General features: G+C 41.1%; 1 protein-coding gene across 1 annotated transcript in view; it reads left to right on the top strand.

Moving 5' to 3' along the window:
* LOC123511918 (protein kinase C, brain isozyme-like) overlaps positions 1–26,242 on the top strand; it is a 143,393-nt gene extending 117,151 nt beyond the window's left edge. The window contains 6 exon segments of the mRNA XM_045267999.1: positions 1,168–1,259; positions 2,570–2,771; positions 5,392–5,476; positions 5,479–5,579; positions 9,162–9,302; positions 19,545–26,242. Coding sequence (XP_045123934.1) covers positions 1,168–1,259; positions 2,570–2,771; positions 5,392–5,476; positions 5,479–5,579; positions 9,162–9,302; positions 19,545–19,721 — 798 coding nt within the window. The 3' untranslated portion in view covers positions 19,722–26,242.
* The last annotated feature ends 1,741 nt before the right edge of the window (positions 26,243–27,983 follow it).

Raw genomic sequence — 27,983 nt, 5'->3', positions numbered from 1 at the left:
GAGAGATGAGAGAGAGGTAAGAGAAAGAGAGAGAGAAAGTGAGAGAAAGTGAGAGAGAGAGGTGAGAAAGTAAGGAGATTTGAGGGGAGAAGTTGAGAGGAAGAGATGAGGGGAAAAATGAAGGAAGAAGTTGAGGGGAGTAGATGAAGGGAGAGGTGAGGGGAGAAAGTAAGAGGGAAAAGTAGAGGGGAGGTGAGGGGGAAAGAGGGGAGAAAGTGATGGGAAAGAGAGAAGATAGTGAGGGGAGATAGTGAAGGGAGATAAAATCAGATGAGATGAGTGACAGAGGGGAGAAGGTGAGGGGAGGTGAGCGACAGAGAGAGAGAGAGGGGGGGGGGGATTAAGAAAGTGAGGGGAAAAATGGAGAAGAGGAGACAGTTCAGAATGGGAAAGGAAAGTTAAATGAGGGAAGATGAAAAGAGAGGGAGAGGGGAAAAGTAGGAAGGAAGATGAGAGGAGAGGGAAGGAAGAGGGGAGAATAGGGAGGAATGAAGAGGAAGAGGGGAGTGAGAGAGGAAGGGAAGAGTAGAGATGAGGAATGGAGAGGGGAATGAGGGGAAGAGGAAGAGGAAGAGAGTGAGGGAAGGAAGACGAGGGGAGAGGTGAGGGAAGGAAGAGGAGAGGAGGAGAGGTGGTAAGGGAAGGAGGAGGGGAGAATAGGAAAGTGAGGGAGAGGAGGGTGAGGGAGAGGGGGTGAGGGGAGAGAGGGGGGGCAGGGATTTATCATTCATTTCACACTTGTTAATCTCAAAATATAAGAGTTGATAGCCGGAGAGAGAGAGAGAGAGAGAGAGAGAGAGAGAGAGAGAGAGAGAGAGAGAGAGAGAGAGAGAAAGTGAAAAACAACTGAGATGAATGTTAGAGTAGGAGGAAGAGCAACAGGAAGGAAGGAAGAGAGAGAGAGAGAGAGAGAGAGAGAGAGAGAGAGAGAGAGAGAGAGAGAGAGAGAGAGATTTTACACCGCATTCCCTCTCAGAAACCTTAAACATGAACACGAGAGAGAGAGAGAGAGAGAGAGAGAGAGAGAGTGAGTGTCTGTATGTATGTATGTATGAAAGACACACACACACACACACACACACACACACACACACACACACACACACACACACACACACACACACACGCGGGAATTTTAAAGGATGTGTTGGTGTGTTTGTGTTCCAGGACCGGCTGTACTTCGTGATGGAGTATGTGAATGGTGGTGACCTAATGTTCCAGATTCAACAGTGCGGCAAATTTAAGGAACCTGTTGCTGTGTGAGTGTTCTTTACCCACATAGTATTCTCTCTCTCTCTCTCTCTCTCTCTCTCTCTCTCTCTCTCTCTCTCTCTCTCTCTCTCTCTCTCTCTCTCAGGTTTTCTTTTTTTTATTTTTGCTTGTTTTAAACCACACACTTCACCACAAATTAACTCTGATAGAATCCTGTAGTTTCCTTTATCTTATCTCTCTTTATTCCTTCACCAGTCACAACATGCATTCCCTTACTTCACACATTCTAAGCCTACCTAATTTCAAACCACAATCTACCACACAAACGCCAAAAAAAATATAGGCCTAATGAATTATTGTAGCTACATGTATCGTATTTCATCCTCTCACCAGTCACCAGTCAATCACACTCACCACACTCATTGCCGATCTCTTCAGTACCAGGACGCATTTCCATATTCACTGTGGTTACTAGTTGGTGATTTTGCACAGCTTCAGAAACTTATGTGGGGGGTTAAAACAGTGAAGACTCTGCCCATTAACTTTCTGATCTCCATAGAGCCTTTCTAATGTCAATGAAATCTTATAATCACACCGAAATCTCATGGTAAAAGTGTGTTCCAGTACTGAAGGGATTAAACCTCACTTCACCACACAGAACCCCTCAAAGATAGGCCTAATCGAATTACTGCACCTTCAAAGATAGGCCTAATCGAATTACTGCACCTTCAAAGATAGGCCTAATCGAATTACTGCACCTTCAAAGATAGGCCTAATCGAATTACTGTACCTTCTTTTATCATCTCGTATTTCATTCCCTCAACACACATTCTTTTTTCTTTTTTTTATATATTTATTTATTTATTTATTTGTTTATTTATTTATTTATACCATGTGGGCTTTTTCACGGGAATTTCTGAGCTAAAGGGGATACTTTTAGGGTTTGATCTACATATTATACGCCTTGCCTGTTTCAAACCACACCACCACAAGTAAATCTGTCACCAGTCACCACCCACATTCCTTTGCTCTACAGATTCTATGCCTAGCCTATTTTTAAACCACACACCACCACAAATAAACACTCTAATTATTGTAGCTTCCTTTATCTTATCTCACTCCCTCACCACATGCATATCTTTCCACACTTATCTATTAAACCACACACCACCACAAATAAACTCTCTAATTAATTATTGTAGTTTCTTTCATCGCATTCCCTCACCACATGCATTTCTTTCTACACTTATCTAATTTTAAACCACACACCACCACAAATAAACTCTCTAATTAATTATTGTATAGCTTCCTCTGTCCTATCTCATTCCCTCACCACATGCATTCCGTCGGTCTGCAGATTCTACGCTGCTGAAATTGCCATTGGTCTTTTCTTCCTTCACTCGCGTTCAATCGTGTACCGAGACTTGAAGCTTGACAATGTGCTGCTGGACCAGGACGGCCACATCAAGATTGCTGACTTCGGGATGTGCAAGGAAGGAATCTCTGGCGACAAGACCACTAAGACCTTCTGTGGTACCCCTGACTACATCGCCCCTGAGGTAGGTGGTGGTGGTGGTGGTGGTGGGGTGAGGAAGGGAGTTATAACCTGCAAAACCTCAATAACTTCCACAAGAACCTGTTAAACTGTCACTAGAATCTTGAAAAACTCCAATAACTTTGATTAGAACCTGTTAATCTGTTACTAGAATTATGAAAACCTCAATAACTGCCACTTGAACCTTGAAAACCCCAATAACTGCCACTTGAACATTGAAAACCCCTATAACTGCCACTTGAACCTTGAAAACCCCAATAACTGCCACTAGAACCTTGAAAACACCCTTGAAAACCCCAATAACTGCCACTTGAACCTTGAAAACCCCAATAACTGCCACTAGAACCTTGAAAACACCCTTGAAAACCCCAATAACTGCCACTTGAACCTTGAAAACTCCTATAACTGCCACTAGAACCTTGAAAACACACTTGAAAACCCGTATAACTGCCACTAGAACCTTGAAAACCCCAATAACTGCCACTTGAACCTTGAAAACCCCAATAATTGCCACTTGAACCTTGAAAACCCCTATAACTGCCACTAGAACCTTGAAAACACACTTGAAAACCCCTATAACTGCCACTAGAACCTTGAAAACCCCTATAACTGCCACTTGAACCTTGAAAACCCCAATAACTGCCACTAGAACCTTGAAAACCCCAATAACTGCCACTTGAACCTTGAAAACCCCTATAACTGCCACTAGAACCTTGAAAATACCCTTGAAAACCCCAATAACTGCCACTTGAACCTTGAAAACCCCTATAACTGCCACTAGAACCTTGAAAACACACTTGAAAACCCCAATAACTGCCACTTGAACCTTGAAAACCCCTATAACTGCCACTAGAACCTTGAAAACACCCTTGAAAACCCCAGTAACTTCCACTAGAGCCTTTCAAACTATTAGAACCCTGAAAACTCCAATAACTTCCATGAGAGAGAGAGAGAGAGAGAGAGAGAGAGAGAGAGAGAGAGAGTTATTTTCTTCTTTCTTTTCTATGGGGTGTTGGAATAGAGTAAGAAAACAAATAAATAGAAAGACAGAATAAGAAAGGGTGAATAATTTTTTTTTCTTCCTTCCTTTTTCTTCTTTTCTTCCTTCTTTCTTTTCTTCTTTTCTTTCTTCCTTCTTTTTCTTTTCTTTTTTCTTGTTTTTCTTCCTTTTTTCTTCCATTTTTTTCTTTTTTCCTTCTTTTTCTTCTTTTCTTCCTTTTTTCTTGTTTTTCTTCCTTTTCTTCCTTTTTTCTTCTTGTCTTCCTTCCTTCTCTTTCTTCTTTTCTTCCTTTTTTTCTTTTTCCTTCCTTTTCTTTCCTTCCTTCTTTTTTCTTTTTCTTCCTTTTTCTTTTCTTCCTTCTTTTCTTTATTTCTTCCTTTCTTCTTTTCCTCCTTTTTCTTCTTTCCTTCCTCCTTTCCTTCTTTTTTCTTCTTTCCTTCTTTTCTTCCTTCCTTTTTTCTTCTTCCTTCCTTCTGTTCTTCCTTTCCTCTTTTCCTCTTTTCTTCTTTTCTTTTGACTCTTGACACAAAGAAAGTCACATTAAGAAAAAAAGAAAAGAAAATGGGAAAATAAAGGAAAAAGAAAATGATTACAAACTTTCTTTCTCTTTTTTCTCTTTTCTTTTCTGTAACTTGCTAAAAGAGAGAGAGAGAGAGAGAGAGAGAGAGAGAGAGAGAGAGAGAGAGAGAGACTAAGACATACACACACTTGCTTCTGAAAGACCATATTATATTTCTCCCAGCGTGAGTTTTTATCATAATTATTTCTCGCAGCAAAAATGTGCATGACAGAACATTACCCGGAGATATATGAGGCTGTGGGAGGCGTGGAGGCGAGGACTTGTTTGTTTTATATCCCTCCACCCTCCCTCCATCCCCTCCACCCTCCCTCCATCCCTTCCACCCTCCACTGTGTGTCTTATGGAGCTTAACTGTGTGTGAGAGATGAATTGGCTGGAGAAAATGTGTGTGTGTGTGTGTCTGTGTATGTGTGTGTGTCTTTTTCATATCTTACTTTTCACTTACACAGGTTTTCAAGGGTGTTTTTACGGTTCTAGTGACAGATTAACAAGATTTCTGTATTACTAACAGGAAAAACACTCTTGAGAATTTGTCTAATCGTCTCTCTGTCCTTTGAAAATATATCTGTGGTGAAATAATACAGGTTTTCAAAGGTGTTTTTACAGTTCTAGTGACAGATTAACAGGATTTCTACATTACTAACAGGAGAGCAGAGTTTGAGAATACAGGCCTTTTTGATAAGTAACACAGGTTTTTAAGAGAATTTTCATAGCTCAGGTGACAGATTAACAATATTTCTAAACTCTTGAGAACCCAGCTGGTTATCTATGTGGCCTTTGAAAACAGTCATGGTGAGAGAGCAGTGTGTTTGAGAATACAGGCCTTTTTAATAAGTAACACAGGTTTTTAAGGGGATTTTTATAGTTCAGTTGACAGATTAGCAAAACTCCCACACTCTCAAGAACCCAGCTAGTCATCTCTGTACCCTTTCAAAAACAGTCATGGCAAGAGAACAAACCTTTCAAAACAACAGCTCCGACAGAACCAGCAGAGCATTTCACAACAGGTAACGAGAGACTCAGCCAACACTCCTCCTCTCACAGATCATCCTCTACCAACCCTATGGCAAAAGTGTGGACTGGTGGGCCTATGGAGTGCTGCTCTATGAAATGTTGGTCGGACAGCCACCTTCGACGGCGAGGATGAGGAGGAACTGTTTGCCGCCATCACTGACCATAATGTGTCCTACCCCAAGTCCCTCTCTAAGGAATCCAAGGAGTGCTGCAAGGGGGTAAATAATTGTGTTTGTAGTGGTGTGTGGTGTTTGATGCCACTAACATAACATTTCTTATTCCAAGTCTTTAATCTTTTCAGTCCTGGGATGTATTTTGACATTTTTTTGATGTGATATGATGATTTTATTTGCGTTAGGAAGGGTCTATGGAGGTCAGAAGAATATTGGCCAGAGCCTTTACTATTTTAATCCCCAATTAAGGTTCTGAAGGTATGTAAAATCTATAAAGGTTAACCCGTTCAGTACTGGGACATATTTTCACCTAGATTTTTTGATGTGATATGACAGTTTTATTTGCATTAGAAAGGGTCTATGGAGGTCAGAAGAATAATGGCCAGAGTCTTTACTATTTTAATCCCCACATAAGGTTCTGAAGCTGTATAAAATCACCAAATAGTAAGCAGAATGAATATGGAAATGCATCCTGGTACTGAAGAGATTAATCCCCTCAGTACTGGGATGCATTTTTACCTTGATTTTCTGGTGTGATATGACAATTTTATCTACATTAGGAACAGTCTATGGAGATCAGAAGAATAATGGCTAGCATCTTCACCATTTAAATCCCCCACATGAATTTCTGAAGCTGCATAAAATCACCAAATGTTAACCAGAGTGAATATGAAAACACGTCTTGGTGCTGAAGGGGTAGAAATCAAAGAAGTGCTGTAAGGTGGAGGTAAATAATCAAGTTTGTGGTGTAGCATGGTGTTTTTATGGTGCCTTCAAGTACAGGTGGCATAGAAACTAATATATGAGAGTACGATTAAAGGAGATAGCACTGGGAGGCTGGGAGGGAAAGGCGCCATTTGTTACAGCTTTTTATTGCTCCTGCTGTCATGCTGTTAAGTGTATGAGGGGGAAATTGAGCTGGTGGAAGTGTGCAAGTGTGAAGGAGTGAAGGAGTAAGAAAGTGAGAGAGTAAGCCACAGGTGTATTGAGGTAGAGTAAGAAGGGAGTCAGGTGTGTGTGTGATGCCTCTAGTTGGTGTCTTGGGTGATTATTGCAGTGTGTTATGAGAGTGCCTGTGTGTGTGTGTGTGTGTGTGTATGTGTGTGTGTTTTTAAAGGGTTCTCAGTGGTGGTGGTGTTTGTGGGTGTTGATGGATGTGTAAAGTGAGTGTGTTGAGTGGTGTTGACTCTGCTTTTGATGGAGTTGTGTGTTGTGAAGGGTTGTGAGTGGTGGTGGTGATGGTGGCGATTGTGTTGGTGTTGTGAATGGTGGTGGTGGTGGTGTGAAGGGTTGTGAATCATGATGGTGGTGATTGCGTTGGTGTTGTGAATGGTGATGGTGGTGGTAGTGGTGGTGCAAAGAGAATCACAGGCAGTATATTGGTCTGTGTTGATTAAGAACATGATTTAGAGAATTTATAAAGCTTGTAATAAAGAAAGAAAAATATTTGTAGATAGATAACAGAGAAACACATACAGATTAGATATTTGTGACTGGTAAAGATAATAATTGTGATTTCTAGATAGTAGATAGATAAATAAACATGAGTGGAGATACTTAGAGAAAAAAAAGATAGACTAGTAAGACTTCAAAACATTCAACATAGAAGGAAAGATAAAAGATAAGACAAAAAATTCAAAGATAAGTTAGCATTTATAATTAATAGATAACATAAGGATTTATAGATGTAAATAGATAAAAAAAATATGTATGGCGATAGAGAAAAAGAAGTAAACCAACTAGTAATACCTCAAAACATTTTATCTTAGAGGGAGAGATGAAAGTTCAGGAAAAGAGGAGAGAGCGAGGGAGGATGAAATGGGAAACAGAAAAATAAAGACAAATTGGGAAGTGCGGGAAGAAAGAGATACATTGACGATTGCTTGAGTAGAAGAAGAAATAAAGGATGATGAAGAAGGAAAAAAGGAAGGTGAAGAAGGGATAGGATGAGGATAAGAAGGAACAGAGGATGGTGAAGAAGGAAAAAAGGATGGTGAAGAAGGTATGGGATGAGGATGGGAAGGAAAAAAGGATGGTGAAGAAGGTATGGGATGAGGATAAGAAGGAACAGAGGATGGTGAAGAAGGTATGGGATGAGGATGAGAAGGAAAAAAGGATGGTGAAGAAGGGATAGGATGAGGATAAGAAGAAATAGGATGGTGAAGAAATGATGGGATGAGGATGAGAAGAAATAAGATGGTGATGAAGGGATTGGATGAGGATAAGAAGACATAGTGGATGGTGAAGAAATGATGGGATGAGGATGAGAAGGAAAAAAGGATGGTGAAGAAGGGATAGGATGAGGATAAGAAATAATAGGATGGTGAAGAAATGATGGGATGAGGATGAGAAGAAATAAGATGGTGAAGAAGGGATGGGATGAGGATAAGAAGAAATAGAGGATGGTGAGAATTAGATGACAAAAGAATTTATAGATAAGTAACCATTCTTAATTAACACATAACATAAGGAACTACAGTAATCTCTTAACACATTGCTATTCATTGTCGTACATTACTCTAGGATGCAGTTTATAGTTTCACCATTATAATGCATCATCACATATAAGGCCCCATGGATTATTATTATTATTATTACTATTATCATTATTATTTATCTATTTATTCATTTAGATTTCTTTTATGGGGAAGAAAAGCGTTATAAGGGGTGAGATTGTCAGTGGATAGTGCTCAAGTAGTGTGGTGAATGTTTTGTGGTGGTGTGGTGGTGTGGTGTGGTGTGGTGGTGTGTCTGGCTGGCTGGCGGTGATGGGTGGGGTGGGGGTGGATGGGAGGGAGGGGTAGGAGGGGTAAGGGAGGCTGTCAGGTGGGTTTAAAGCTGAGGGAATCACTGCTGCGATTTTAAAATGTCCCTTTAATCTTAAGGATCTCTCTCTCTCTCTCTCTCTCTCTCTCTCTCTCTCTCTCTCTCTCTCTCTCTCTCTCTCTCTCTCTCTCTCTCTCTCTCTCTTCCTTACATTTTTCTTTAGTCATTTACTTGTTTATCCTCTCAGTGTAATGGATAAATTGTTTCTATTATATTAAGAAAGGCAGTTTGTAATATTCTGAGGCCCGGTTGACTATTAATGACTTTAGTAACAGTGGTAATACAGTAGAAATAGTAGTAGGTGTAGTAGTAGTAATGATAGTAATAGTAGTAGTAATAGTGGTAGTGATATTGATAGTAATAGTAGTAGATGTAGTAACCATAACAGCAATTAGTATGCAATTTTTTTCTTCTTTATTATCTTTGTACATTTAGTTTGCATTGATAAAGGAAGAGTTGCTGTGAGTGAGTGAGTGAGTGAGTGAGTGAGAGAATGAGTTAGTGAGAGAGTGACTGAGAGAGAGAGTGAGTGAATAAATGAGAGTGACTAAGTTTGTAAGTTAGTTCGAGAGGGAGTGAGAGAGTTTATGAGTGAATGAGAGAGTGAGCAAGTTTGTGAGTGAATTAATGAGTAGCATAGTTAGAGAGTGAGTGAGTGAATAAGTGAATGAGTGAGATAGTGAGCGAGTTTGTGAGTGAATGATCAAGTGAGTAAATTAGTTAGAGAGAGTAAGTGAATGAGAGTGAGTGAACAAGTTTGTGAGTGAGAGAGAGAGAGAGTAACCATCCGTCCCTCCACAGTTCCTGACCAAGCAGCCCCAGAAGCGTCTCGGCTGCGGTCCAAAGGGTGAGGAGGACGTCAGGACTCACCCCTTCTTCAGGAGGATTGACTGGGAGAAGCTGGAGAACCGAGAAGTTCAGCCGCCTTTCAAGCCCAAGATTGTGAGTACCCTGCCTCTTTCCCTCTCTCTCTCTCTCTCTCTCTCTCTCTCTCTCTCTCTCTCTCTCTCTTCCTTCCTCTGTCTCTCTCTCATTCCATCTTGGACTTCAACTATACCACACGCGCCTCTCTACCTTCACCCCAGGGTCAGATGTGCTAGTTTTGGGTCCTTTCGGTGACTGGTGACATGCCTTGCTCTTATCTTTCCGCGTCACTCCTCCCTGTAACATTTCTGAGTCATTTTGGTGATGGGGTGTCTTGCCTGGTGTGTTCTGATGAGCTTCCCTGCACCAGTCTGCCCCACTGAGATTTGAGTCCTCTTGGTGCTGTGTGACTTGCCTCGCTCTCTTGGCTTCCCTGCGTTACTCGGCCTGTCATGCGAGTTTTGAGTCTTGGTGACCGGGTGACTTGCTGTAATGTCAACTTCGCATCACCCCAGATTCAGTTCAGACTGGTGATAATGACTTTCCTTTTTTATGTAAGAGGGGAAATCAGGCGAAGGGCAATAAAATAACAAGGCTAAAAAAAGGCCCATTTGTAAGCCAGTTCCCAAGCAGTTCTAAGAGTTAGGCAAAAGAATGCGATAAATGTCTTGAAAAACCTCCCTCTTCAATGAGTTGCCTTGCCCAAGAAAGACTCCATGGGTGACTCTCCTCTTAAACTGACTCTTTCGTAATGAGTCTTGATGGTGTGAGGGAGTGAGTCAAGCATTCATTGTCACTCATAAACTTAATCAAAACCTATACAGAAAGGTTCAAGGAGGTCATAAACTTAATCAAAACCTTTAAATTGTGTCTGTATTAGTTTATCACGTGTATTTAACAAGATTATGGTCACCTTTTCAAATCAGCGACACTTCTCATTCCCGTTTGTTAGAGAAAAGCTACCTAACCTAACCTAATGATGGAATGAGAGAGAGAATATTGCAGTCACTCTTCCAGTCTTCCAGTCACACCAATACTTTCCGCTCCTGTCCGTTGAAGCAAGTTTTTTTCATTTTTATTTTTCCTGTCAAACCTTCCAGTCACACCAAGGCTTTCCTCTCCTCTCCGCTAGCAAGTTGAGGTCCAAAGTGGATGACAAATAGTTTCTCATGAGACTTGTTTGGCTGAGGCTTGGCTGCAGGCGGGAGGAACACTGCTGCTACTGATGATGATGGTGCTAGTGCTTGAATGCTGCTCAGGAACTAAAGAAAGAGCATGTTTACTCTTGGTTTGTTGACGTTACTTGGAGATTTCCTTGTTTTGAATGTTGAGTCTTTATGTGCCGGAAAATATGTCAGTGAAAGATGCTTATTAACTTGTGTGTTTGGAATGGAAAGAGAGTAACAGAGGAAGCTAAAATAAAGCACTCAACTAAAAAAAACAAGCAACAGTAATAAAAATGGTAAGAACTGCAACTAAGACAAATCACTCAATAAAAAAAAACAAAGAACAATAACAAAAAGAATAAGAAATGTAACTAAAAATAAAAATCTCAACAGAAAAACAAATAAAACGATAACAAAAAGGTAAGAACTGGAGCTTAATCAAACCACTCAAAAGAAATACAAACAACAAACCATAAAAAGAGTAACTGCTTCTAGACATCAACACACAAGCAAGCAGCAACACAGCACCAGCAGCCAAGCCAAGTGTTCCTCCCTGCGGCCGTGTGGACTGTGGAATGTGTGAAGGCCTGGCCAGCAGCAGTAGAGTAGCGTACAGTAGTGAGAGTGACTAGTGGTGTGTTCTGAAGGTAGTTGGAAGTGTCACCTGCAGACCGACACACATACTCACACACGGACCGCTAGTGTTGTGTGGTGTGGGTGTGTGTGGGTGTGTGGTGCATTGTGTGGAGGTGTGGCTTGCTGTGGGTGAGAGGATATAGCACTGCCTTCCTTGTGTCTGTCTCTAGGGTAGGTTTGCTTAGGGTGCGGCTTTGTAGAAATTTGCAGGTTTTTTTTTTTTTTTTTTTCCATTTTATTTATTTATTTGTTTGTTTTGGGGTAGGGGTGTTTGATTAAGTTAGGTTTGGTTGTGGCTGAGAGAAAACGGCTGTCTCTTCCTTGTGTCTGTCTCTAAGTTAAGTTAGGTTAGGTTAGGTTGTGGGTATGTGGAAATTTGTAGTGTTTTAGGGGGTTAAATTAAGTTAGGTTAGGTTGTGGCTAAGAGAAAAATTAGTCTCTTCCTTCTGCCTGTCTGTAGGTTAGCTTAGGTTACATAAAGTTTGGTTGTGTTGTGGCAAGAAAGAATTTGCAGTGGTCTCAGGTTAGGTGGTGGTGGTGGTGGTGGTGGTTGATGGTGGTGGTGGTGGTGGTGGTGGTTGTGATGGTGGTGGTAGTGGTTAGATTAGTTATTTATTAATTTGGTCTTTTTTTTTTTTTTTTTTTTTCATTTTTGTGGTGGTAAGGTAAATTTCTGTGTGTTGTGGTTAGTGGTAGGTTTTTCATTTTATTTATTGATTTATTTTATGTATTTATTTATTTTATCTATCTTTTTTATAATGGTGGTTGTAGCTTTTCTTTCTCCACTTGTGGTGTTAAAGGTTTCAAGATTTGTTTTGTGCGATTGTGGGGATTATTGTGTTGACAGGACTAAACTTGGTGCTGTGGTGTCATTACTCTGGAAAGTTAGCTAAATTTCTCTCTATTATGGTGTTGACAGGAATAAGCCTCTCTACATCACGGTGGTGGCAATAGATCAAACTTCCTTTCATTGTGGTGTTGACAGAAGTAAAGTTTTGCTGTTATGGAGTCAAAACTTAGCTAAATTTTCCTTCATGATGGTGTTGACAGGACTAAAAAATCATGGCGTTATGGTGTTGATAGTCAGCTAAACATGTCATTGTGGTGTTGACAGGACTAAGAAATCATGGTGTTATGGTGTTGATAGTCAGCAAACATGGTGTTGACAAGACTAAAAATCTTATGGTGTTGATAGCTAAATTTATCATTATGGTGTTGATAGGACTGAAATATCATGGCGTTATGGTGTTGATAGCTAAATTTCCCTTTATTGCAGTGTTGACAGGAGTAAAAAACCTTGGCATTATGGTGTTGATAGCTAAATTTATCATTACGGTGTTGACAGGAGCAGTTTATTATGGTGGTGGCACTAGGTCAGTCTTCCCTTCACATTTTCTTCAATACGAGTGACCATTATGTCCTCTGTGTGTCCTCTCCCTCCACGCTGGACAGGGCATGTGTGGCAGCCTGCATGACCAGTATTGTAGTTAGCCACTGCATGATGCACGGTAACCTTTGAAGTGCATGTTTATCTTAAGGTTGTTTGAATTTCTCCCCCAAGGAATCTCTGTCTTCACCGCTGTTTTACTGGTACTCTGTCAGCGAGTTGTGTTGCGTTTTGAAGAGTTGGTGGTGTTATTATAGATTTGTTCATTGCGGTCTCACTCTCGCTGGTTGAAAGTATTGTGTTCTTATTCTACCAGTTGGTTCTATGCTCAGTTATGTATACACTCCATTACCTTATGTAATTCTAGGTTTTATAAGTAATTTAATACATGTCGTTAAGTTAGATTAGGTTAAGATATTACTGTGGTTAGGTTAGATTAGATTAGAAAATGAAGTGTTGATAGAAGGAAGTACAAATAGTAAACGCAAGTGAATTTTAAATCGTTACAAAAAATTTTAGACCTTAACTAGTAGACTCCTCATCTTAACCCCTTCAATACTGGGACACATTTTTACCTTAAGATTTATGTATGATTAGACCATTTTATTGACATTAGAGAGAGGGTCTATGGTGGTCAGAAAACTATTAACCACAGTCTTCACTATTTTAATCCCACACATGAGTTTCTGAAGCTGTATGAAATCACCAAATAGTAAGAAGAATGAATATGGAAACCTGTCTTGGTACTCAAGAGGTTAAATACACAACACCACACTAGAAACACCAGTAAGAGAAGAACTAACCACTCATTAACCATCTGACTGCTCACCACCATTCACCCCTTAATTGTCTCTACAGTAATGGTAAAAGATGACATGAACTAAGAGAAATTTTATAGTCATTCCTATTATCAGTGGAATGTGCCCAAATAACATAAGGTAGTGCAGGAACAGATCAGAACAAGTGGAGCCATGCAAGGGCCACAGCAGTCAGAGGTTAAGTGGTTCAGTAATACAAACTTCGACATCTCAGGAAAAATATTAGTTTGCTTAATTTCATCAGCCGTAGTGAGACAAGAGCCACGTTCTGTAATAACACCAAGATGGAAAAATTTTCTGCTCTCTTTGGAAATGTTACGACACCAACACCAGCAGGCAGGGGGTTTGTTGACCTGACCTGACCTGCCGTACTCATGACCTGCCGAGTCTGGTTCATGTTCCGAGTGTAGGGTCAAGGAAAGATTATTAGGTGTTCTCATGATCCCTTGTCCATAACTCTGAGGTGATCTGAAGTGACCGTGTGTGTGTTTGGGTGTGTGTTGGGTGATGATGACCTGTGTGTGGCTTGTGGTGAGATGCAGTGGTGGTGTGTTGGCTGTGTTTCATGTTTTGAGTCATGTTAAATTAGCCAGATTTTTATATATATTTTTTTTTTGTGTGTAATTTTTCAATCATTGGGGCATTAGGTGTGTCAGTTTGTGGATTAAAATTATGATTGGGTAATTTTTGTGGGTAAATCAAAGGTGGCAATAATCATGATAATCTGGGATATATTTGATAAAAGGAGCATCAGTTCTAACAAGCTCACACATGTAGCTGATAACAGATACACTTGCCGGAATAGTTACATCACAAACTCCAGCAAACTTCATGTGCTTTGTCAAGTTATTCTACAGAGTATTGAATTTGTTTACAGAAAGAGAGGTACTGGCAATGTAGGAGACAGAGGTAGTTCAATATTTCTCTTTTTATCTTAAGTGACTAGCACATCAACACATCATTTGACCAGCGTACCGCCTTAAAAGTACACAAACAAACCACACTCTGTTGTTGAGATCACTGGTTTAGACTCCCACCTTTCATTCCACACTGAACTAACCACACACTCACCACACAACACTGAGTCACCTTGTAATCACCCAGCCTTCATTGAAAAGATACACAACAAATACCCAACAAGCCACACTCATTTATCCACATTGAGATAACTTTTTACACATTCATTCCACACTGAGCCATCACGTACCATGCAGCTAACCACACACTCACCACACAACACTGAGTCACCTTGTAATCACCCAGCCTTCATTGAGCAGATACACAACAAATACACCACAAACCACACTCATTTATCCACACTGAGATCACTTTTACACTATCATCTTCCATTCCACACTAAGCCAACACACACCACTTCAGCTGACCACACGTTCACCACACATAGTCACATAACAAATACATTATCCACACTTCATTGAACAGTGAGTGAAAGAACATGTCTTATTTATCATTAGTCATCTCTGGATCATTTGGTCGCCTCCAGGTTGACTTCCCACAGAAACAATATTCCACCATTGCTCGCTGCTTTGTGGTGTAGCATTCTCACCATTAACTCATCTGCGTACTGTCTGTGTTCCTCTGCTGTCCTGTACCAAGTGTTCACCTTTGTTATGTGTGACTCCCTCTGAATAAAACACTTCACTTCTTCGGCCTGTGTCTTGAAGTACTTTGTTTATAACCATCGGCAAGAAAGTGCTAAAAAGAATACAATTTTGCTATTTCTTCGTAGTTCAAGGATTGGGTGTGGTTGTAGCACAAGTAAAGATGCCACAAAGTGATTGGTGATTAGGGAAAGGTGTTCCAAGTGGCTAGCAGGATATCAATCATACTTTTCTTTAACATCACTACACACAGTTGAGTTTTTAGTGATCAGAATTTTTGCAGTCATATTTTTTTTCAATTTTACAACATTTTTAAGGGTGTTTGATAGAGTACACTTGTTAGATTGACAGGAAGGAACAGTTAAAGTTCCGGATAACTCCTTCATTAGTAAGATGAAAAGAATGAGAGAGATAAGATAAGATAAGATGAGATAAAATACTTCAAGAACATCCATCTAAAATAAAAGTGCTTTCAACAGTTATTGCTATGTATAGGGAGAAACTTTAATGCATTTTAGTGTAGCAGTGTTAAAAGACAAACTAGCAACAGTGTCAGGACGAGAAGATATAAACTGCACATATTACTGTGGGAAGTGTGTGTGTTTATTGGTCATGTTGTGTATTGTAGAGGAAGTTCAGTGTGTGTGTGTGTGTGTGTGTGTGTGTGATAGCAATATGTAAACTCTGGCTATTTATTTCTGTGGGAAGGATTTGTGTTTATTTATTGTGTTGTGTGTTGAGGAGGTTCACTGTGTGTGTGTGTCTGTGTGTATGTGTGCGTGTGTGTGACAGCAACGTTTAAACTCCGAACCTTACCAAACAACTGAATTTCCACTGTGGCCATAAACTAGACGGTGCATGTCACTCAATGTACTCGTTACCGAAAATACAACCTAACTAAACGAAACTAACCTTAAGTCAGGACGGGACAGGGCGGGGCGGGGCGGGGCGGGGCAGGGAGGGGCAGGAGGAACCTAAAAGCCTAAATAATTCAACTAACTAAACTCTGTGTCCTTTAACTCTAGTAGATGGTTCTAGCTTCTTATCACCCCCATCCACCCCTGACCCACACCCACAGCACCACCAAGCCCTGTGGGAGGCTGTGTTGATACTGCTTGTGTCATCGTATCTTTCCCTCCCTCGTGTTTTGTGTGGCTAAGAACATCCCGAGTCTCTCCCAAGCCTCCCTCGCTCACTAATGTTCCTTCAGTGTGTCCAGAAGTTAATGATGTTCCCCTCAAAGCACAAAGGTCTGGATTCTTAAGCTTTTTTGGTGTTGTCAGGGTTATTTTCAGTGGTTGCGAAGGTGGTTGCTTGGGTTCACTGGGTCTTCTACCTATTGATGATGTTAAGTCTTGGTTAAACTGTTCATAAAAAAAAGATAAAAAATACTCCTAATAATTTAGATCTTGTTAAACTGTCATTGCAGTTATGAAAGTACCCTTGAAAACCCCCACTGCCTTTCACTACAGCCTGTTAAACTTACTAAAAATCATGAAAAAGTTGAAAATGTTCTTAAATTCCACTAAACTCCTACTAAACTGCCACTAAAAATTACAGAAACATCCTTGAAAAAGCCTAAAAACTTCCATTACAGCCTCAAAACTTCAGCCAAACCAATTAAGCCTTTAAAACTCACAGAAACATCCTTAAAACTAAAAAAAAAATGTCAACAACTTCTACTACAGTCTGATGAACACAGTTTGGATGTGGCGGTGAAGTGATTGAGAGTACAGACCTGCTGGTGTAATGGAACTCCCTCCCGTAAAGATGTAATGGTCACTCTCTCCCCTCCCACAGTTGTCTTTGCTTGGGTTCTCTCTCTGTGTGATCTTGTGCTTGGGTGCTCTGGTGGTGGTGGTGGTGGTGGCAGTGGTGGTGGTGGTGATGGTGGTGGTGGTGGTGATAAAGATCTATATATACTTCTCTCAATCTGTTAAATACTTATTCCTCTAAATATTTCTGATGTGTTTATGAAGTCTTTAACCATTACTACCTGTGTGTCTGATCTGATCACAACTGTACATACTTCTGTCATTCTGTTATATAATCTCTATTTATTTATTCCTGTCTCTCTAATCAGCCAGACATGTTTTTAAAAAGTCTATAACATTTGCTACTCTGTTCTCTAAGTGACTGCTGTGTTAGTGTTATTCTGTCACACAACCACCACGCTTACTCTCTTTAATGTTAAGCTTTTGTACTGAACATGCATGAGTCTCCTAACAACTCTTCACCTGCTGGGAAGTGGTGGTGGTTGTACGGCTCAGCGCTGGGACTATGCTGTGTCTCTGCTGCTCAGCACTCACAGGCCGTGTTCTCAAATGCTTCGTTCCCTCCCTCACCACGCTGTTTTCAAGGCCACCTGTGATCAGTCAGTCTCTAATGGATGTTTTGTTGCTCTTTTTCTCATTGACAACCTCAAGTCTTTGTTACCAGAATCTTGGAAACACTCTTGGAAAAATAAAATTTGACTTCAGCCTGTTAAATTGCCACCAGGATCATGAAAGCACTAGAGCAGTCCACCAACATCCACTAGAGTGTGTTGAAAGCAGCCGAGATAAAACATGGGAACATTTCAGAACACAGACCTCTCTCCAGTGACCAGTAATGACACGGTGATTCCTTTTGCTTAACATCAAAACTGTTCTAAAGAAACAACAGCCACTGAAAGATGTGGAATGCTTCATCACTCTCATTGTTGGTGGTGGCATCTCTCAAGGTTATTGTATAAACATGTATCATACTTTAAGAGCAGAGAAAGACTTAAATAAAATTGTCTTTACTAAAAACTAAAATCAAACTGCAAGCACTAAAAGATTTGCAATATTTGATTATTCTTTTTTTGTTATGAATGGTGTCTGAGAAATGTAATATAAATTTGCACCACTTTCTGTCAAGACTGAGAAGAATCAATGGAGCTAAAATAGAATTGTTTCAACGAGAATGCTGCCAACACTCCATCAGTCTGTTGGTTGTTGATGTCCTTCAAGATCATAAAGTAATCTCGCACTACAGTTTATCCGCTACCAAAAGAGATTAAATAAAAGCTAACCAAACTCAAAGACTCCATCTACTCTGTCACTCAGTTTGTTATCTGTGATGTGCTAAAGAATCATGATAGAAACTTATACATTTTAACAAGACTGGAGAAATGCTGCAGCCATCAAATTACAGAGCAAACAAACACACCACAATAATAAACAAGAGTAAACAGTAATTCTTCCCATACTAAATCTCGTGTCATTACTGGTCTTGTTTTTCACTATGGTTTTCAAAATGTTCTAAGGTATTTGAAGCTCTGGATAGTTAAGCCAATGAAGTCTTTATTGTTAGGTATGATTAGTGTGTGTTTATTATTATTACAGGTTATCTCTGTGTGATTTTTTGAGGAATATAATCTTACTAGTGAGGTCTTCAAATGTGTAAATGCTTTTGTGTTGAATATTTCCTACTTTATCATGATTTTAGTGCTTTTCTCTGCTTCCATTAGCCATTTCGTTTCTGTTCATTGTTTTTCTGCCTTCATGCTCCTCAGTTTGTGTTGTTTTCTTGTGTCAAATGTTTCTTTCTTATTTCCTTCGGTTTTTGTTTTCTTGTATCAAATATTTCTTCAATTTATCACTATTGCTAGTTTTATTGTTCTTTTTGCTTTCAGTTAATTTATTTCTTTTCCATTCATTATATTTTCCTTTCTTTCTCCTAAGTTCTTCATCTTTTCTTAAGTCAAATATTTCTTGCTTTATTTATCAGTATTGTTATTTTGATTGATCTTTTCTTCTTTTGTTATTTTTTACTTTCAAGATTTTCCTTCTTTCCAAACATGTTATATGTGTGTGTGTATTTTGTGTTGTGTCAAATATTCCTTTCTTTACTTATTATTGTTTTTATCTAGTGCATTGTTCTTTGTTTTCTTAATCTTGTTTCTTTTTTATTCTATTCTCTCCTTTTGTTTTGTTCTTTATGTCTGTTTTCTTAATCAATGCATTCCAGTAACTTTGAAATTTTTAACAAAGAAAATGTAATCTTATGTTGATTAATTTCTTTCATTTTGGTTTCATGATGTAAGTTTGTCTCATATCATCACCACTTTATTATTCTAAAAGACTTTCACTCACTGATTTTATAACTTTGTGCTTTTAAAAGTGTATAATTTGGTATTTACTTTTTTATTTTGTATCTTTTTATTTTATTTTCCACTAAACCATGAATGTTCTCCTTATTATTATGTCTGAGTTAGAATATTAACCTACACATTTGCATACATTACTAACATTACTTTCATTTCTGTTTGTTTAATTTTTCAATCAGTTTCTCTATTTATGTAATATTTGGGTTAATCTGGTGTCTTGCTTACACTTTCCCTCTATTTTGTTACTCCTGGGTTTACATGTAACTCTTGGGTTATTCCTTCCTGTGCTGTGCCACGCCTGGGTTCATGTGTCATTCTTCCGTCATATTTCCCCTTCCACTGTTACCATGTCTGGGTTCTGTGGTGTGGTCTTCTGCTTCCCAAGTCACTGTCTCACTCTGTCCTGCTGGAGCCATCAAGGTTTTCTCCGCCACAAGAGGCTAGCTAGCGTCACAGGGTCACTAACCGAGGGAGAGTGGCTGGGGTGGCTGGCGGCGGCTGGCAGTGGCCTGTATGCTGCCAGCCTGGACAGGGCCCCATGGTGATGGTCTCTCCACAGAGCAACCCTCGCCTGGGAGAAAACTTTGACCCAGTCTTCCGAAACGCCCGCCTGGAGTTCTCACCAGCAGACAAGAAGATCATGGAGCACCTGGACCCCGACGCATTCCACGCCTTCACCTACACCAACCCCTTCTACCGCCCCATCAATGTGGATCAGCTCTTCAATGAGGACTAAGCAGGCTCGCCGGGGTTGCTTGCCTACTCTCTCCGCCTCCCCCTCGTCTCAACACCCTTGGCGCCTCAGGCCGAGGGTTAGCAGGGCTGCCATGTGTCCTGACTGACTCATTCTTCCCTAACTCCCATCATCCCAAGACTGGATTCCCCGCCTTACCCCGATGAAGTTGGCACCTGAAAAGACTCCTTCACTCCACCTGCCGGCAGTCGGTGGAAGACATCGTGTTATGCTTGCTTTCCCTTACCTCCCTTTCCCTTATTGTGGATTCATTGTTTGTTCTCGTGGACGTGATCACCGGAGGAGGTTTTTTTTCACTGCCAGGCGACATTTACTCACTCAGGTTTGGCAGGGAACCCAGATGAATAACCAAGTAATCTATGGTAGTATTAAATCTTCACTGAGTTACTGGGCAGGTTAAGATTCTCACTTCCCAGGCTGGCCGTAAGCTGAAGCCTGTAGTGTAAGGCTGGTGATGGTCTGGTATAGACTTGATAGGTGTTTAGCATCACTGAATAGGATCATTTGCATAGCCACTCCCGCTTGTGTCACTCAACACCCACCAGAAGGGAACAGAGGCATGGACCATTTAGGGACAAGCTCCTTTTATCATATGAATTGTAATTGTCAAGTGAGTTTGGTTCTCCCATTAATCTGTCCTCTGTGTATTGTTGGACCAAATTTTATCTTGGATGTCAGCTGCTGACCATTCATGAGAAAAACTCTCTAACCTAACCTAACAATTTTTTACTTATTTTTCACTCTCCTTTCTAATTCCTCATCCTTCTGCTTTTCCTCCTTTCCTCTATTTCTCATCCTGTTTCTCTCTTGGCCTCTTCTTTCTTTTTTATCCTCTGTTCTCTTTCTCTCTGTGGTGATCTAAGTTTTTATTTCTTTAGTCTTTTCCTTTGTTTCTTTAGTTTTTATAGTGAATTTCTAAAGCTTCTAACTTTTTTTCTATTTGTCTTTGCCTTTTTTCTTCATGATTTCAACTTCTCATCCTTCTTGTTTCTCCTCTTCATTCTTTGTTCTCCTTGTAGTAAATGTCTCAAGGTTTACAGTCTTATTTCTCTCTTTTATTCTCTTGTATATATATATTTTTTTTTACTCTTCATTCTTCTCTTTTATTCTCTTGCATATTTCTTCTTTTTACTTTTTTTTTTTTTTTTTTTTTTTCATCCTCTTTTTCTTCCCTCATGGTGTGCTTAGTGGCGACTCTCCCGGGCTGCCTCAGTTCAGGGGTGTGTCTTGCAGCATCCATAACTCAATAGTACAGGTGGCCATCCCTTTGGCCCATTTAGCATCACTCCTCCCAATCAGCCAGGCTTGGTTCCCTTGGTCCACTCAACATGGCCCGGTTATTGTGGTCCATGAAATGAGGCCTGGCTGCTGTACCCCATTGCAGTTCATTTTGAGTTAGACAGACTGGATTTTTTTTTCCTTTTTTTTATTGTGAGGGTATGTGGTGAAGTGGTGTGTTGTCCTTGTCTCCAGTTTAGATGTTCGTCTCTGCGATTACAGGAACCTTTAGTGATTCATGTTGTATTTACAGTGTGTGTTCGTTTGTCTGTCAAGTATTACCACTGCATTCGTGTCGGGAAATAGCTCTGCGTCTGTCCGTGTGAGTGTGCGTATGTGTGAGTGTACGTGTGTGAATGGTTCTTGAGGTGTTGGTCTCTGGCCGCACAAAATCGTGACATCTCATGGGGACCAACTGTCTCCAGAATTGTCGTTTGTGACTCATTTGAAGTTGTTCAGTCGTCAGAGCCACTCATTCCAGACGCTTCATCCTCGCCGGTGTAGTGAAAAAAAAAAAAGTCATCAAATTCTGACCCACACGGTAGTCTTGACGCAGATCGTTTCCTCCGCTTCCGTTCGTACTCGTGTCTGTTGCTTAGTGCGTAGCAAGCCGTGACACGCCGCGTTGTGATGGTGGATTCCTACTTAAGTGTCAAGTACTCGTAGCTTCCGACCCGCCTTGCACGCCTCACCATAGAACATGACGTAGCTCCGTGTATGTCTAGGTGTCGCTCCGAGTGTCTGGCTTGTCGAGGAGGACCGAGGAGGTGCTTGACTCTCGACCCGTGTCACGTCAGCGAGTTGGTGAGGTGATGGAGACACGCAGTGAAGCACAGCGCCGGGCGGAGGGAAGAAAGGAAGGTTCAGAGACGCCTTCGTGGTGTTGGTTCCCTCAGAGGCACAGAAGAGTCCTCGGCTCCACGGCTCGACCACTCGGCTTAGTGTTAAACCCCTCAAGTGAAGGCCACTGTTTTGACAAGTGCCAAACTTGCACAAATATTGCTCTTGCCAGCCGGCGCGTGTAGTCGTTCTCTCATCAAGCCCCATAAGTGTAGCATGTAACTCAGTAACACGATTAGCACATAAGTTCAGATTCCTTTCCATTATTTCCTAAACACTGTGGTGGTTGAATTCTTGTTTGGTGTGTAGCAGAACACCTTCCGTAGTAATGAAAGATCGCGTCGTCCCATGTCTTGACACCGCCGTGGACCACAGCATCTCGGCGTGTGTGTGTATATGTGTTCAGTGTGTCCCCGCTGCTCTCCGCCAAGTCTTACTACGTACCATTAGCCAGCTTGCCAGCGATAGGGAGTCAGGCAGACCAGCACGCCGCGTCACACACACACACCACATCCCAGAAACAAGACCCAAGTACTGCTCTGCTCATCCTGATGACACGAGGGGCGGCGGCGGGCGCGTCCTGGCTTCCCTCACGCCGCCCGCTGCCGCCCTGTGTGTGTCGTGCTAGCGGGGTGCAGGCCAGTGTTTGAGACCGTTAGAGGGGGTGTGGAGGGTGTGGTGTGCGTGTGGTTACTACACTGAAGAGAATTTCATGGGCCAACTACATTTTGACGTATCTTTGAATTCCCTGCACGTGGAGATTTGTCACTGTCGCTGTTCCTAAGCAATGTGTGTCTTCTCTCATGTTACAAGAGTTAGATAAAAAAAATATATATATACATATATATATATATATATATATATATATATATATATATATATATATATATAAACATGCACATTTTGTTGCTCTGGATGTCGTTTTAGCGCCAGGAATTCAACCATCAGTGCATCACCAACATTCTTTGAGGACAATGCACGTTTTCTGTTATCGCTAAGTTTCCACGATGCTGTGCTCTACGAGGTGGTGGCATAGCACTGTCTGAGGTGCGGGTGTGCTGGGGTGTGGCTGGTGTGCCTGTCTGTGTCCAAGGAAAACAAGAAGTGACCCGTGAACACCTCCAGGCACACGCACTCACACCTAACCTTGGAGAGTCGAGCTAAGAACATTCCACTTTAGATTAGGAGGAAGGCACACACTGACATCTTAAATAGTTCCCGCAGTGCGTCACCCTTGTAGCGCTCCGTTGACTGGCCATCGCGTTGTGGCCGTCTATACCCAGGCACATTCTAGCTTAGGGTGTGACAATGGCTGACGTCGCACCTTGTCGCCGTCACCTGAGACTAGCATCTTCCGTAGCAAATCCTCGTAAATCACCATTAATTCCACGCTCAAGTACCAGCGATACTCAGATTATATTAGTCCCTTGTGGTGTTTTTTGGGAGCGTTTTCTTTGGAGAGTAGCACTAGCGGTCCTTGTCTCGCCGTGTGTTGGGCATTGCAGGGCATGAGGGAATCCATAAGTGTCCACCAAACCCTGGCATATTCTGATACACTCTTCCATTACCGCTGTCCATGCGACTGATGAGCCCAGGTATATAAGTCTTCAATCAGAATATTCTAGGGCTTAGCAAGGGTTAACAGCTCGCTCAGGCCCCCCAATACCCTCACTCACACCCCACCAGACAGTTCAGTAGCTAGGCGTGTCAGGACAAGCGCCACGCAGCCCTCGTCACACCAGCACCCGGCAGCACAGACTCGGAGCATTGCGCTGACTTGTGGCTCGTTTCGGTCCCTACAAAAAAAAACCAAGGGTGTTTTCGTACGCCAAAACTGTGTGATAAAGGAATAATGTAGCGCTGTTGTCCCTCTAGATGACTTCCTGCGTTTCTTGAGTTGCTTGGTACAGATACGTAAGGTTAAGCAAAGGTTTCCAGTCTACTACTACAGGTTTAGTCGTTGGTTTAGTAGTTAAGTAAGCGCTGAGAGTATTCTTGTTCTTTAGGCTTTGTGACGGCCGTACTAAGTGACATTTAGTATTATTAGTCTCAGATGATATATGACTTAGAGCAAGTTAGCTTTTTATTAACAAGTTGCAGTACGTATATACCATTGTTGTATTTTAAATTATACCATATTATAATTATGCTTGACGCTCTTAAAGAGGAATACTAGTGTAAACTTTTAAGGCATTTGATCACCGTGTTGTATATTATTAATGCACATTTAAGCAATTTTGGCCTCTGTGATGCTTTTATGAGTAAACCCTTCGTCTTCCACTCTTCCTCGAACTTTTGCGGCGGCGGTGGCGGCGGCGGCTCTGACTGCCCGCTGCCTCCCACACGCCGGAGTCTTGATGTGACTGTCGCTGGCACGTTCACCACTCGGAGATAACTGCAACCTTTCCCCGCCAGTCTGCTTTGCCCTCGTAATGCTAGGCTTGTATAGTAATGTACAATAACTCACAGTGGTTTGTTGTGACCCTTTACTCATATGGATAACGAGCACACGACATTCTTTGCGTCTCCCTGTAAAGATTCAAACACGCAGTCTATCCACCGCTGGACAAAACTAAAGAAAACGTGGTGTGTGCGTCCCGATGTTTTAGACGTAGACTGAAGCAAACTGAAGGAGAAGGTTTGATGCACTTCCATTACATTCCATTTCCACAATCAGACAGTGACGATAAATGTTTCTGAGCCTGAAGGTTGGAAGACTGCCGTGAGCTTCCGAGTCCCCGAGGTCACCCCACACTGGGATGGTCTCAGCTTAACCTAACCCAACACCGCACCGTTTAATCTTATAATAGGTTTAGCTTATATGCATCAAATACTGCGTTACATACTCAGTCACTACCACCAAAAGTTAAAAAAGGAAGGTGTGTGTAGATGACGTGCTGATACGTGACTAAATACAGTACTACACCCATCTCTCCACCCCCCTCCAACCCAGCCCTGTCATCCTGTTTGGTGGCATTTTTACATTCAGTATTTGGTGTCTGTTTGGTATATTGATGTTTAGCTGATGTGAGAATGGTCAGTCCCGTGGCACTCAGAACCTTAAATGTACTATATTAGTAATGCATTTAGCCTCAATAAGTACGTAAAGTAAAGCTTAGTTAGGTCAAGTCTTGAAGGACGTAAGTTGTAGTGAAGGTTGTATGAAGAATGCACAAAACAAATATTCTTACTCTTAGTAATTCAAGAAATGGCACAAAAGAAAGCATAATTTTGGTTCAACTAACCAACATAGAAAATTTTCTTTGTTTAACCAGCATTTTAAAACACAAGACTCGTGAAATTTATTGATATTACCTTGAATTATAGAGATTATTTATGATTTTTTATCTTAAGTCGCCAAAATCTTGATGTGTGTGTGTAAACCTCCTTGATGAAGAACAGAGGCAAGGAATGTGTAGAGGGACGCACCGCCGCCACCCACTTGGCACAGCCTCGGCCTTCACTCCACCCTCACTACTGAAAAGCACACTTACCACTCACTCCTAACACACAAACCATAATTACTGCCACACAAATTCAGTCACTAAGGTGGCAACAAATTTGATGGGAGGTGAGTTACACATTCATTTCACATGAAGCCAAACCTGAACACACTTAAGCCACGATGCATTGTCTGGTGTTGCCGAGACTGTGTCGAGCTGTTGTGTGTGGCAAGGGTTTCACCGCAGCAGCAGGGTGGTGGCGGTGCTGCGTGTGGTGGTGGTGTGCCGCGTCCTGCAGCACCAGGGGCTGTGGGGCGGCGGTGCAGGCAGAGGGCAGGTATGGAGGACATTCCTAGTAGAGGGGGTGGCAGTGAGTGAGCCCCTGATTACAGTTTTGTAGCTAAAGAAGAAAGAATCATTAGGAAACTCCCATCAATCATTCTAGTTAATGTTGTTGACCCAATACTACAGATTCTACTAAGAGAATACTATTGTAATGTTTTGGTATCAGTGTTTATTTTTATAAAGCATATCCGGTTTAAGAGAAGTAAGCGCGTTATGCAGTCAGTAGCGAGTGCATGGCCAAGGTAGCATACTTATGGGTGTGTTAGTGAAGAAATTTTACATTCTAAAGTGACTTAGCATCATATTCCACTTTGAACTGTTAGTCTAGTTTGTATACCGTATAACACGCTGACCCAACACTCCCACCCACCGCTAAGTCACAGAGAGGTCCTCAGGGAAGCAACTCACCAGAGGGACCGAGGCTGCTGGTGCCCACTGTGTTTGGCCCTCTCTCAATCTGGCAGGTCAGATTCATAATATCCACGGACTGTCTTTTTGGCTTAGCCTAATGTTATGACCATCAATTTATCCATTAATGCCCCCAGTTGTCAAACTTTAAAATTATAAATTATATAAGTTAATAAAACAAAAATATTTCTTAGTGCTTTGATTATGTTTCCTCTCAGTGGAAAATAGATATAAGTACTGCAGATGGTGAAGGATTCTGGGTATTTTGAGGAAGGTGTGAGGTGAGGCTGTTCTGTACAGACTTATACCTTAAGAAACAACTTACTACATTATTGGTTATGCTGAGAATTAGTGGCGTGTGCTGTTACTGTTAAGAATTGTGAGGACAGGTGGTGTTAGAGGCAAAGATGAAGGGAGCAGTGTTAGGCAATGAGACCTTTTTCACACTCCAGGGAATATGTAAAACCTTGATTCTTGATATAAACTATCACTTAAACACTTAGCTGGCTGTCACATGTGGGCAGCCCAGACTCATACACCACACTCAGACTCATCATTAATCCCATTGACACTCATACACTCAGTCAGCCAGCACAGCTACTCCCCATGTAGCAGGTTGTGTAGTCAGCACCAGTAACTTGGCATAGCACTAATGGTTGTGTAGTAAGTAGTGTTGGAAGCAAGGAAAGGAGGAACAAAGGTGAAAAATTATGGTTGTAGTGTCATGTTAATCTATTTACATCTACCTATATACCAGGCCAGCAATACCACACAGGGCAGCTCAGTTAGAAAGGAAAAGTAGGGAATTTAAAGAGACGAGGTTAAAATAGAAAAGTAGAGAATTTAAAGAGAAGAGGTTAAAAATAGAAAGGAAAAGTGTGGGTATTGGTGGAAAGAAGTTGAGAGTATAGTATGAAGAAAGAAAAATATAGACAAAAAATGAAATTGTAAGTATATAGAAAAGTATTGGTATAAGAAAGAGATTGAGACTACAGACTATATATGAAGAAAAAGCATAGAGATAGATATAGAAGTACATGAGGTAACTTGAAATTAAAGAAAACACAAAATGCAGTAGAAACAAATGAACCAGACTGACATAGAGGATACTAAAAGAAAGATCAAGTATATGAGTGTATAAAGCCACTTGAAAATAAGGAAGACAAAATAAATTACAGGTATAACAGACTAATTAATTTACTGTAAGTGTAGCACCTGAGATTATCACAGGTGCTATGAAAGGATTCTGTACTAAATGTGTGTGGGCCTGTAGGTGTATGTCAGGTGTGTGTGAGTGACAGGTATGCAAGTGACAGGTGTAGGATGACAGTCTCATTAACGGAGAAAGGTCTTGTTTTACCTGTATTTTTTATTTATTTATTTTTCTGCAGGTATGTGACATGTGTGAATGAGTGTAGGTAAAACAAGAGATTTTTACTGTGTTTGGGTCTCTAGATGTGTGTGTGTGTGTGTGAGAGAGAGAGAGAGAGAGAGAGAGTGTGTTAGGTGTGGTCTAATACTCTTAGTAGGTAAAGCAAGAATTTAATATTGTGCTTAAATCTGTGTGTGTGTGTGTGTGTGTGTGTGTGTGTGTGTGTGTGTGTGTGTGTGTGTGTGTGTGTGTGTGTGTGTGTGTGAGGTGAAGTTTAACCGTCTTTTAACAGGTAACAGCAGCTTTGTATTGATGGTGGTAGTTACAATTTACCGGTAAGTAACTTGTGATGCTTGTTTGCTCTCCACTGTTTGACTAGCAGAGGTAATAAAATCAGTGATGCATTTCCTTGTCTTGAGAGAGTTAATATTTGCTTACTTTGTCTCATCTTGCAAGGCTTTATGCATGATAGATAATAGTATGTGTCAAGTGCTTTTGTTCATGAGAATGCTTAGTTTTGCTAGTTATGCTAAAGTTAGGCCAAATGTTGATGGAGGT

Source organism: Portunus trituberculatus, chromosome 4, assembly GCF_017591435.1.
Source record: "Portunus trituberculatus isolate SZX2019 chromosome 4, ASM1759143v1, whole genome shotgun sequence".
NCBI classification, from domain to species: domain Eukaryota; kingdom Metazoa; phylum Arthropoda; class Malacostraca; order Decapoda; family Portunidae; genus Portunus; species Portunus trituberculatus.
This window is presented reverse-complemented; position numbering and strand designations above follow the sequence as displayed.